Source organism: Meles meles, chromosome 18 (genome assembly GCF_922984935.1).
Source record: "Meles meles chromosome 18, mMelMel3.1 paternal haplotype, whole genome shotgun sequence".
Classification (NCBI taxonomy): Eukaryota; Metazoa; Chordata; class Mammalia; order Carnivora; family Mustelidae; genus Meles; species Meles meles.
The window spans coordinates 28,524,304-28,536,317 of record NC_060083.1 but is presented as its reverse complement, the minus strand read 5'-3'; the positions used below and the strand labels follow the sequence as shown (position 1 = coordinate 28,536,317).

The following is a 12,014-nucleotide window of genomic DNA, read 5'->3' as shown; positions in this document are numbered from 1 at the left end:
CCTCTTTTCCTCATCTGTCAGATGAACTTTTGAACTCGGTAGCTTTGGAAGGTTATTACTGTTCTTATATTTTGGGAATGAGGTTACCAGTATGTTTCAGCATTCCAACCAAGCGTATTCAAAACAAAATCTTCTGCATTTTAGAAATACTTGCAAAACTGAAAATCATTTCTTACCCAAAATTCCTTGATTAACTTTATCCTCACTATAATCTCTTTGTATTAAAGTCAGCTAAGTGGTCAGAAATGAAGAGCCTTCATCATTAAGTTAAAGCACTGGGAAAAGGGATGCCAAAGATAAAGTGCTTATGCATTGAGTTTGTGATCATTTGGGATTTTGTAGTTTAATTTTTAATAGATTTCAGCAAAATGGTATCATTCTTGCTGGTAATGGCTTTCATTTCATGTAATACTAAAGAATGTATATAACCATGTTATAGAACTACAAAGTGGTTAAGAGTTCAGTTTCAGGAACCTGGCTTGCCCAGGTTTTGAATCTTGACTCTGCCACCTCATTAATGTATGACTGGACCATCTCCTTGGGCTCTAGTTTTCCTCAACCACAAAGTGGGCACACCAGTAATACCTTCCTCATGGAATCGTCTGGAGGCTTAATACCTAAAGCACTTACCACAACTGTTGTATGGCACATAACAGGTCTTTAAATATTGGCTGTTGTTTTTATAATTATAAAAACAATAACTTAATGGAGTTAATGTTGGGTTAAACACTACAGTGCTGTGATTTAGTAAGTAGTTTCTTGCTGAGTGGCAGTGTAAGGATGGAGATACATGAAATACCCTTGTACATGTAGAATGCAACAGTGTGTGTCCAGTTCCTTTCTCCCATCTTCTGTGCTATTGTCATGTGTTTTAATTTTACACATGCTATAAACACATTACATTTTTACTCCTGTTCCTTTAGACAGCCGGTTATCTTTTAGAGCAATTAAAAATAAGAAAAAAACTATATTTACATGTACCTTCATTTATGCCATTTCCTTTTCTTTTGTTTTTGTATAGGCACATGTATCTAGTTTGGTATTGTAGTTCCTTCAGCCTAAAGTACTTTTCTCCCGCTTCTGTGTGGTGCAGCTTTGCTGGTAGTGACTTCTTTTTTTTATTTTCCTGAAAAAGTCTATTTGACCTTTCTTTTTGAATGATATTTTCTCTTGAGTATAGGATTCCCAGTTTTTTCTTCTTAGTGTGGTAAACATGCCACTACACTTCTTCTGGCTTACGTAGTTTTCAATGAGAAGTGCTTCTCTCAATGTAGTATGTCTTTTTTCTTATCGGTGCCTTAAAGATTTTCTTTTTATCTTTGGTTTTGAGTAGTTTGACTATGATTTCTCTAGTTGATTTTGGGAAGTCAGAGGTATAATTTATCCTGCCTGTTCTCAGAACAGATTCTGTCTGTGGTTTTTGTGTCTTTATTTGTTTTGGAAAATTCTCAGCATTTATCTATTCAGATACTTCTTCTGCTTCATTCTCTTTTACTTCTAGGATTTCAACTGCATGTGTGTTAAATCACTTGATTGTCCCAAGCTCTTGGATTTTTTTTTTTTTTCCCCTTTCTGCCTGCACATATTTCCCCCTCCATTTCATTTTGGACAGTCTCTTACTTGACTCTCTTGAGTTTACTGTTGAGGCATTACAAAGGTTTATTGAACTCTGTGTTCCCCTGTTTTCCTTTCTCAGGGTGATTTTTTTCTTTCCTTCCTTGTAGAACTTATAATTTGGTTGAAAGATGGGTGTTTTATACTGGACAGTAGAGACTGAGGGCAGTAGTTTTTATGCCTGGCTAGGTGTTTAGCATGGGTAGTTGAGTCAGTCTCGTTGAGCTACATTTTGTATTGCTGGACACCCAGTGCATGGTAGGCTTCAAATTCTAGTCTAGAGTTACCTTTTTTAGGGTAAGATCTCATTTGCCAGAGGATTTTTCTTTCCTTTCCTTTTCTTTTTTCTTTTCTATTCCTTTTCTTCAAGATTTATTTATTTATTTGAGAGAGAGAGTATGCAGGAGTAGAGGGAGAGAGAGAATCTCAAGCAGACTCCCTGCTGAGAGTTGAGCCCGACCCATGGCTCGATCCCAGCACCCTGAGATCATGACCGGAGGTGAAATCAAGAGTCAGATGCTTAACTGAGTCACCCAGGTGCTCCACCAGAGGATTTTTCTAATGTCTGCTCTTTGGATCTTACTTTCGTACTTTCTTAGTTGTTACAGTACCTCAGAGAGGGTCTGTCTCCCTAATCTTCCCTCCCCAGCAGTAGACTGATATTATTTATTGTCAGTGTTTGCTAACACAATGGGGGAGGGGGATGGAAGAGGGTGCTGGAGTGGGAGACAGTCTGTTTTCCATTTTTCTGTTTCAGTTTTAGGCAGACAGTATATTCTCAGAGACTTTCTCAGTGGTTCTACCTCTCTCCCAGGGGTAGGGGATCTCTATAGGTCTAGGTCTATGATGTTTTCTACCCTTGCCTCAGGATAGAGGGTGTTTTCTGTTAGCTTCCTTCAGTTTATGCAGAGTCCAACTAAAAATAGTTATTCCACAGAGTATATCTGTTAAGATTTTTTTTAATGTTTTTTGTGTTCTGATCTGAAGCCATCTCTCTAGGTGTCTTTTCCTAGACTTTTCTATCAGTGGCACCAGAGATACAGAGTTTTTGGCATCAAGAATGTTACTAAATATATATGTAAATACATTTAATAAATAATATATTTTCACTTTTCATATTGACTATATAAGTTATTTCTTTAATTCTTTTTTTATTGAAGTATAGTTGCTACATCATGTTAAATTAGTTTCAGGTGGGGGCGCCTGGGTGGCGTCAGTTGGTTAAGCAACTGCTTTCTGCTCAGGTCATTATCTCGGGGTCCTGGGATCGAGTCCTGCATGGGGCTCCTTGATTGGCAGGGAGTCTGCCTCTCCCTCTCTCCTTCTCCCCCTCCCCCTGCTTGGGCTCTCTGTCTTCTTGTCAAATAAATAAAAATAAAATCTTTAAAAAATAATTAGTTCAAGGTGTACAGCATAGTGATTTAACTTCTCTATACATCATGCTGTGCTCGCAAGTGTAGCTACCATCAGTCACTGTACAAACTGTTACAGTACTATTGATTGTATTCCTTATGTCGCACCTTTTATCCCTGTGAGTTGTTCATTCTATAACTGGAAGCCTATTATCTCCCACTCCCCTTCACCCATTTTGCCTATCCTCCCCACACTGCCCCTCTGGCAGCCATCAGTTTGTTTTCTGTATCTGTGGGTCTGTTTCTGCCTTTTGTTTTATTCATTTGTTTTGTTTTTTAGGTTACACATATAAATGAAATCATCTCACTTACCATAATACTTTCCAGCTCCATCCGTGTTGTAGCAAATGTCAAGATTTCATCCATTTTGTGTGGCTGAGTAATATTCGCGCGTGTGTGTGTACACATACAACATCTTCCTTATCCATTCATCTATCAGTGGACACCTGGGTTACATAAAAAAATGCTGCAATAAGCACAGGGGTGGATATATCTTTTCAAATTAGTGTTGTCATTTTCTTTGAGTAAATAGCCAGTAATGGAATTACTGGATCATATGGTATTTCTATTTTTGATATTTTGAGGAGCCTCCATACCCTTTTCTACGGGGGCTGCACAATTTATAATTTCACCAACAGTGTGCAAGGGCTCCCTTTTTCTCCAGTCCTCACCAACACTTGTTATTTCTTGTGTTTTCTATTCTAGCCATTCTAGCAGGTATAAGGTGACACCTCTTTGGTTTTGTTTTGCACTTCCCTGATGATTAGTGATATTGAGCATCTTTTCATGTGTCTTTTGGCTATCTGTATGTCTGCTTTGGAAAAAAATGTCTGTTTAAATCCTCTGCCCTTTTTTTTTTCTTAAGTACTCCATGCCCATCGTGGAGCCCAACCTGTGGGACTTGAATTCACAACCCTGACAAGAATTAGGTGCTTAACCGACTGAGCCACTCAGGTGCCCCATGTCCATTTTTTAATTCTATTATTGGGGTGGGGGGTGTTGGTATTGAGTTGTATGAGTTCTTTATATAGTTTGGATATTAACCCCTTAACAGATATATTATTTTTCAAATATTTTTTCACATTCAGTAGATTCCCTTTTCATTTTGTCGATGGTTTCCATCTCTATGCAAAAGATTTTTATTTTTGTTTCATATTATTTATATTTTATAAATATTAATACTTATTAACATTTATATTAATAGTTTTGTTTTTGCTTCTGTTTCCCTTGCTTAAAGAAACAATCTTGAAAAAATGTTACAACAGCTGATGTCAAAAAAAATTACTACCTATATTTTCTTTTAGGAGTTTTATGGTTTCATGTCTCACATATAAATCTTCAGTCCATTTTTATTTTATTTTTGTGTTTTGTGTAAGAAGATGGTCTAGTTTCCCAGACCTGTCCAGTGTTCCCAGCACCATTTATTGAAGAGACTGTCATATTTTCATTGTATAGTCTTGCCTCTTTTGTCTTACATTAATTGACCATATAAGTATGTGTTTATTTCTGGGCTGTTTATTCTGTTCCATTGATCTTTATTTTTTTTTATGCCAATACTGTTCTGCTTTGAATACTTTAACTTTGTAATATATCTTGAAACCTGAGAGTCCTGGCTCTGTTGTTCTTTCTCAAGGTTGCTTTGAATATGGGGGGTGGTGGGGTTGTGGTTCCATACAAATTTTAATATTGTTTGTTGTTGGTCTATGAAAGATGATTTGGTATTTTAATAGGAATTCCATTGAATCCATAGATTCCTTTGGGTTTGAACTACTTTCTAATCATGCATTTTACTGACAAAAATTCTGCATGGCAAGTACTAGGTCACTTTGGTTGTTTTTTTTTGTTTGTTTTTGTTTTGTTTTTTGCTTTATATCTTTTTTAAAAATTTTATTTATTTATTTATTTTTTCAGCGTAACAGTATTCATTGTTTTTGTACAACACCCAGTGCTCCATGCAATACGTGCCCTCCCTATTACCCACCACCTGGTTCCCCCAACCTCCCACCCCCCGCCCCTTCAAAACCCTCAGGTTGTTTTTCAGAGTCCATAGTCTCTTATGGTTCGCCTCACTTTGGTTGTTTTAAACGATATGGCACTTCTGACACCAAAACTGTGGGTTTTTTTTCCTATTATCAGTCAGTTTTTCAACTCTCTGCACACCAAAATTAGATGTTCTACAACTCAGTTCAATTCTGATACTGAGTACCCTGAATTAGTGCTGACCTCACAGGTCTGATCTGCCCCCAAATTAAGATGCCAGTCACAGGTCCTGGACCTTTGTTACTTCTCACCAGTTGGCTGTAAATCTAAGATTGCTCTGACCCCTTCTATGGGTTTGGTAGAAATGTTGGAAATGGCTCACAGAACTCAGGAAGACACTTTAATTACTGTTACCAGTTTATTTTAAAGACGACAGCTCAGTAACAGCCAAATGGGAAGTGATGCTTATGGAGAAGAGGGATGTGGATGGACAGGGAGGAAGACAAGATGCAGAACTTCCATGCCATCTCTGGGTCCACCCTTCCAGCACCGTGATGTGCTCACCAACCGGGAAGCTCTCCAGGCCTTGTGGTGTAGGGTTTTTGGGGGGGGGTTGTTTTTTAAGATTTCATTTATTTACTTAACAGAGAGAGACAGCCAGAGAGCACAAGCAGGGGGAATGGCAGAGAGAGTGGGAGAAGCAGGCTTCTGGCTGAGCATGGAGTCCAACCTGGGCTGAAGGCAGATGCTTAACTGAGCCACCCAGATGCCCCGGTTTAGGGATTTTTAATGTAAATTCACTTATGTAGGTATGGTTGATTAAATAATTGGCTTTTGATTGGTTATTGGTGATTAACTCAGTTTCCGAACCCTCGGGAATGAAGCTGAATACAGCCCTCTAATCGCATCTTTTCCTTTGACTGGTAAACTGACATTTTGAGGCTTTGTAAATTAGGCCCACCAGGAGTCACTTCATTAGCATGTGAATGAACAGTGCTTATTGGATGAATAACAAAAGATGCTCCTTTCATCTACATCACTCAGGAAGGATTTTTAGAAGCTCTTGTGTCAGGAACCTGGTATAACACCAAATACTTATTTCTTATTATATCACAATATCACCCTATGGACTCAGTGAAGAATTGTCGAATGAATGAATTTGTGTGATTGTTGTTGCTGTCCCTTTTTATGCATGGCTCTTTTTATTTTTAATTACTATAATACTCATTTCTAAGAGTATAAAAAATGTCTTTTGTGGTCTCTCTATGTTTTCCTTTTTAGGCCACCTGAGTGGCTCAATGGGTTAAGCATCAGCCTTGGCTTGGTTGTAGTCTCAGGGTCCTCGGATCAAGCCCTGCATCTGGCTTTCTGCTCACTGGGGAGTCTGCTTCTCCCTCTCCCTCCTTCTGTGCTCTCTCAAATAAATAAATAAAAGTCTTTATATTTTACTTTTAAGAAATTGAATCTATTTGACATGTAACATTGTGTAAATTGGAGGTATACAACTTTTTAATTTGATACATTTATATATTGTAATAAAGGGGCACCTGGGTGGCTCAGTGGGTTGAATCTCTACCTTCGGCTCAGGTCATGATCTCAGGGTCCTGGGATGGAGCCCCGCTATGGGCTCTCTGCTCAGCAGGGAGCCTGCTTCCCCCTCTCTCTGCCTGCCTCTCTGCCTACTTGTGATCTCTGTCCATCAAATAAAAAAATCTTTTTATATTGTAATATGATTGCCATTCCATTTCTGAACTTTCACTTAAAGAATGTTCATCTTTCGAATAAAAATGTGTGTAAGTTTTACAGAGATGGAAGGAAATTCTGTAATTACACAAAATTCTTATCACATCTTTGGGGATTTTGAAGATGGGGGGAGGAGCTTTATCTTCTTTAGCCTTCATAAGGACTCCAAAGAGAAAGAATATTCAGTGTGTGAGCCAGTGATATATGTACCTTAGAATAGATACAATGTATTTTTAGCTAGTGCAGTAACAAGATGTATGAGAGGAAGAAGAGAAAGAAACAACATCATTGCACTGAAGTTTACCAAAGCCTTACTTGGAGATGGACACAAGATTTGTTAAAGGTGATATCAGCTTCAGATTCCTCAGCAACTGAAACATCTAATGTTGGCTTTATCATTTTTTTCCCAGGTGATCTACTGTTCTTTTGGTGGAACATCCAAAGGACTGCACTTCAATAACTTAATAGTTGGACTTGTCCTTCTTACAAGAGGCAGAGATGAAGAGAAAGCAAAATGTAAGCACTTTTATTATCTCAGAGTGATAATACTACATTGGTGTGTAGAATAATTTACCTGAAAATTCCGATGACAGTTAAAGCATTTGAGTTGATGTTTTTCGGAAGTAAATATACAACTGGCCAATAGACGCTTGAAAAAATGCTCAACATAATCAGATATTAGGGAAAGATACATTAAAGTTAGAGTGAGATATCACTGCATATCTACCGGAATGGCTGAAACAAAAAGGACATATTAGGATTGGTGAGGATGGAAAAGTTGCAACGCTCATACGTTGTTATGGGAGTGTAAAATAGTACTGTCACTTTCAGAAAACTCTTAGATAGTACTTCAAACTGTTACGCATTGAGTTATATGACCTGGCAATTCCACTCCTATGTATATATCCAGGAAAATTGAAAAAATGTTTTCAATGAAAAAATATACCTGAGTATTCACAGAAGCACTGTGCATAATAGTCACAAGGTGGAAACAACCCTAGTGGCCATCAGCTGATGCATTCAACATAAACAAAGTATATATGTCTATACGATAATATGCTACTTGACAATAAGAAGGAATACAATACAGGGGCACCTGGGTGGCTCAGTGGGTAAAAGCCTCTGCCTTCGGCTCAGGTCATGGTCCCAGGGTCCTGGGATCGAGCCCCGCATGGGGCTCTCTGCTCAGCAGGGAGCCTGCTTCCCCTCTTCTCTCTCTGCCTGCCTCTCTGCCTACTTGTGATCTCTGTCTGTCAAATAAATAAATAAAATCTTTAAAAAAAATAACTAAAAAAAAAAAAAGGAATAAAGTACAAATAAATGCTGCAACATGGATTAACCTGAAAATATGATGTTAAAGTTATAAATGCCAGTCACAGTAGGCCACATAGTATGTAATTACATGTATATGAAATGTCTGGATTAAGCAAATCCATAGACACAGTTGATTAGTGATTTCCAGAGGCTGGTGGACGATAGGAAAAATGGAAAGCAACTGCTAATGAAGGTGGGTCTCTTTTCAGGATGAAAGTTTTTACTGAAAATTTCCCATAGAAGGGGCACCTGGATGGCTCAGTGGGTTAACCTTCTGCCTTCAGCTCAGGTCATGATCCTTGGGTCCTGGTAGTGAGTCCCAAATTGGGCTCCCTGCTCAGCGGGGAGCATGTTTCTCCCTCTGTTTCCTGGGCTTGTGCTCTCTTCTCTCTCGCTCACTCTCTCTCTCTCAAATAAATAAGTAAAATCTTTAAAAAAAGAAAAAAAAATTTCCCAGGGGAAGTAAAGGCAAATGTTTCTGTTTCATAGGATATACATATAACATTTTGCTCTAAGAATTCCCAGGTTTTTATCCTTGGCCACTGGATGTTGGGTCTTTCTTCCTTCTTCCTTTTCTAACCTGCCTTCTGACTGCTTCCCCTAAATCTCTAAATCCCTGAATTTAGACTGTTCTTTTTAATTATTTTGCTTTTTTATAGTTTTATTGAGGTGTAATTGACTTAAAATAAAATGCAACATATATAAAGTGTAGATTTTTATATGTTTAGACACATATATACCCACATCATCACAGTTAAGATATTGTTGGTATCCTTAAACCCAGTTAGAATTTAACTGTGATCCTGGTTTTTCAAATTAGCATCCTTCTACCAACAAACAAATACTAGTAGCTCCAGGCAGCCAGTAATTAAAAATAACATTTTGGGAGGGTCACAGACATAAACCTATATTCAAATTTTTTCGTTTTTTAAAAAAGATTTTATTTATTTATTTGAGAGAACAAGAGAGAGCGGAGAAGCAGAGGGGAGAGGGAGGAGGAGAAGCAGACTCCCCTTTGAGCAGGGAGTCCAATGCAGAGCTTGATCCCAGGACCCCAGAATCATGTGAACTGAAGGCAGACGCTTAACTGACTGAGCCACCCACCCAGGCGCCCCTCTTTATTTTTATTATACTGTTGTATTAGTTTTCTAGGGCTGCCCTAACAAAGTACTGCAGACTTTCATAAGTGGCTTAAAACAACAGAAACTTACTATCTTACAGTTCTGGAAACTAGAAGTCCAAATTGAAGATATTGGCAGGGCCCGCCCTGCTCCCTCTGAAACCTATAAAGAAGAATGCTTCCTTCCTAATTTTTCATGGTATCATGTTTGATGTTCCTTGGCTTGTAGCTGCATCACTGCCAATTTCTGCCTGTCTTTTCACATGGCTTCCTTCTGACTGTGTTTTGTCTTCTCTTCGTACAATCAGTCATGTTAGATTAGAGCCCACCGTGATGACCTCATCTTAACTCAATTACATCTGCAGAGACCCTCTCCCAAATAAGGTCACATTTATGGGTACTGGACTTTACCATCTTTAGTGGAGAACACAGTTCAACCCATAACAGGTGTTCAAAGCACTCGAGCAAATAATCCATCTGAGGAAATCTGCAATGGGATGCAGGAAGGCAGGCAGCGAAACCCGCCAGGCCTTCAGAGGAATGGAATGTCTCTTCTCTCTTTCTGTCTTCTACCTTTCCAAATAAGTTCCCATTCACAAGTACCTGGAGGTTGGGTTTCAACATATCTTTCTGGGAGATGCAGTTCAATCCATAACAGCAATATTTCAAACATATATATATAAAATATGTACATCCACCAAAGCTTGGTACATCCACCAGCTTTATACTTAACATTATATCATATTTGTTACAGATCTTATTTTTTAGGAAATAAAACATTACAGCCAAAGTGTGGTGCTGTCTCTCTGTATCTCTCCATGGTTCTATCCCCATTCTTCCTTCACAGAGGTAACCACTCTGATGAATATAGTGCTCTTTCATTCCTCATGTAGGTCTTTATATAGTTATGATGTTGTATAAACCCTTAAACATATCTTCACCTGTTTTTCAGATTTTAAACTTTTTTAAGTAAATGGTATACAGTACAGATTATTTTGCAGTTTGCTTTTTCCCTGAATATTTTTTATATTTATCCATCTTGAAACACTTCCTTTATTCTAACTGCTATGTGTCATAGTGTGTGTATATCTCAGTTTACCTATTTTCTTATTGATAGACATTTATCTTTTTTCCCCCTGAGTTTTGCTATTGCTGATAATACTCCAGTGGACATTGTTGTATCTCATGCACATGTATGAAAGTTTCTCAAGGGTGGAAGTTGAGTTGCTTAGAATCTGAATTTCTAGCATATATTCCCTTTGCTAGACTTGGCCAAGTGAATCTCCAAAGTGGTTGCAATAATTCATATTCTTAGTAATAGTGAGTAATAGTTCCTGTTTCTCCCGATTTATTGCTAACACTTAGTATTGTCACACCTAAACATTTTTGCACATTTGCTGTGTTTGAAAAGATACCACATTGCTCTTTTAATTTGTATTGCTGGTTTCATTTTCTTTCTTTTTTTTTTTAAGGAATAAATTAAATTACATATTTATAGAGTGCTTGGCACTAGTAATCACTCAGTAGTATTTACCTCTCTCTTCCTTTACTACTTCTACCAAGGTATATTTAATCTATGGTGTTTAATTTATTCTTTCTTTTTCCTAGACATTTTTAGTCTTTTTGCAAGTGAATCTGGGAGCTATGTTATACGGGAAGAAATGGAAAGAATGCTCCATGTGGTGGATGGTAAAGTCCCAGATACACTCAGGAAGTGTTTCTCAGAGGTATATTTAAAGACTTACATTTCATCTCTGCTTATTACAAAGTATTAATTCTTAGATGTTTATGTGCAGCATATTATTGACATTTTTTATTTTAATGGTTGATGTTCCAACTGTTTATGTGCTGTGCCCAGAGGTCCTTGACACTTACTACTGCTGTATTTGTGAATCTGAAAATTCCCAATTCTGCTTTAAAGGCAAGTGTCTGTACTTATGGTATAATGAAACATTCTGACCCCAGCACAACTGGTGATTCTGCAGGAAGCTGAGCATTGCTCACATTGTAGTGTCCTTGCTTTTCATTGTACTAATGGACTTGAGCCATCTGTGACTCTGGGACATGTCAAGGCTTATTTTGTCATTCATTTGACTTAACTGATTTGCATAGTGAAATATTTGGGTCTGAAAAACCTGTTATTTTTTTTCTGTTTTCATAAATACATTTTCATTGTAGAAAACCTAAACAATAAAAAAATGTGTATCTTTAAAAGATAATATTTTCCACCCCACCTCCCCTGCCCTTTTCATTGGTCTGCTAATATGAGAAAAGTCCCTAGAGATGGTAGAGTAAAAACCCTTTTAGAATTTTCTGATCCTTTCCTGCAGCACACTCAGTGCTGTGTGATTTCTTTTTTTTTTTTTTTTTTTAAAGATTTTATTTATTTATTTATTTGACAGAGAGAGAGAGAGAGATCACAAGCAGGCAGAGAGGCAGGCAGAGAGAGAGGAGGAATCAGGCTCGATGCGGGGCTCGATCCCAGGACCCTGAGATCAAGACCTGAGCCGAAGGCAGCGGCTTAATCCACTGAGCCACCCAGGCACCCCAGTGCTGTGTGATTTCTTATGGGTGGCTGTTTGACTCATTTGCATTTCACAGATAGGACAGCCCCTTACTGCTCATAGTTTTATGCAGTTTAATTTAGTCACCTTCCTAACTGTGTAGGCACTGATTGTCAGTACTCCAGCCATATGCATATATGTGGTTCTAACGTCTCTTTGGACCCTCTAGCTTTAGCTTTTCACTATTCTGTCTTTGAGTTTCTTCTGTGTTGATAGCACCTGGAGATTTCCCTTTCTTGCTTTGAGCTCACTGGTATGCTTTTTGGT

The 12,014-nt window shown here is 38.0% G+C and overlaps 1 protein-coding gene across 3 annotated transcripts in view; it reads left to right on the top strand.

Annotated features, from left to right (window-relative positions):
* The window catches only part of USP32 (ubiquitin specific peptidase 32), a 221,590-nt gene that overhangs the window by 103,259 nt on the left and 106,317 nt on the right, over window positions 1-12,014 (top strand). For all 3 annotated transcript variants that reach the window (XM_045984380.1, XM_045984379.1, XM_045984378.1), the window contains exons 3-4: window positions 7,160-7,265; window positions 10,792-10,910. In XM_045984380.1, the coding sequence (XP_045840336.1) occupies window positions 7,160-7,265; window positions 10,792-10,910 (225 nt within the window). The remainder of the gene's footprint in view (window positions 1-7,159; window positions 7,266-10,791; window positions 10,911-12,014) is intronic.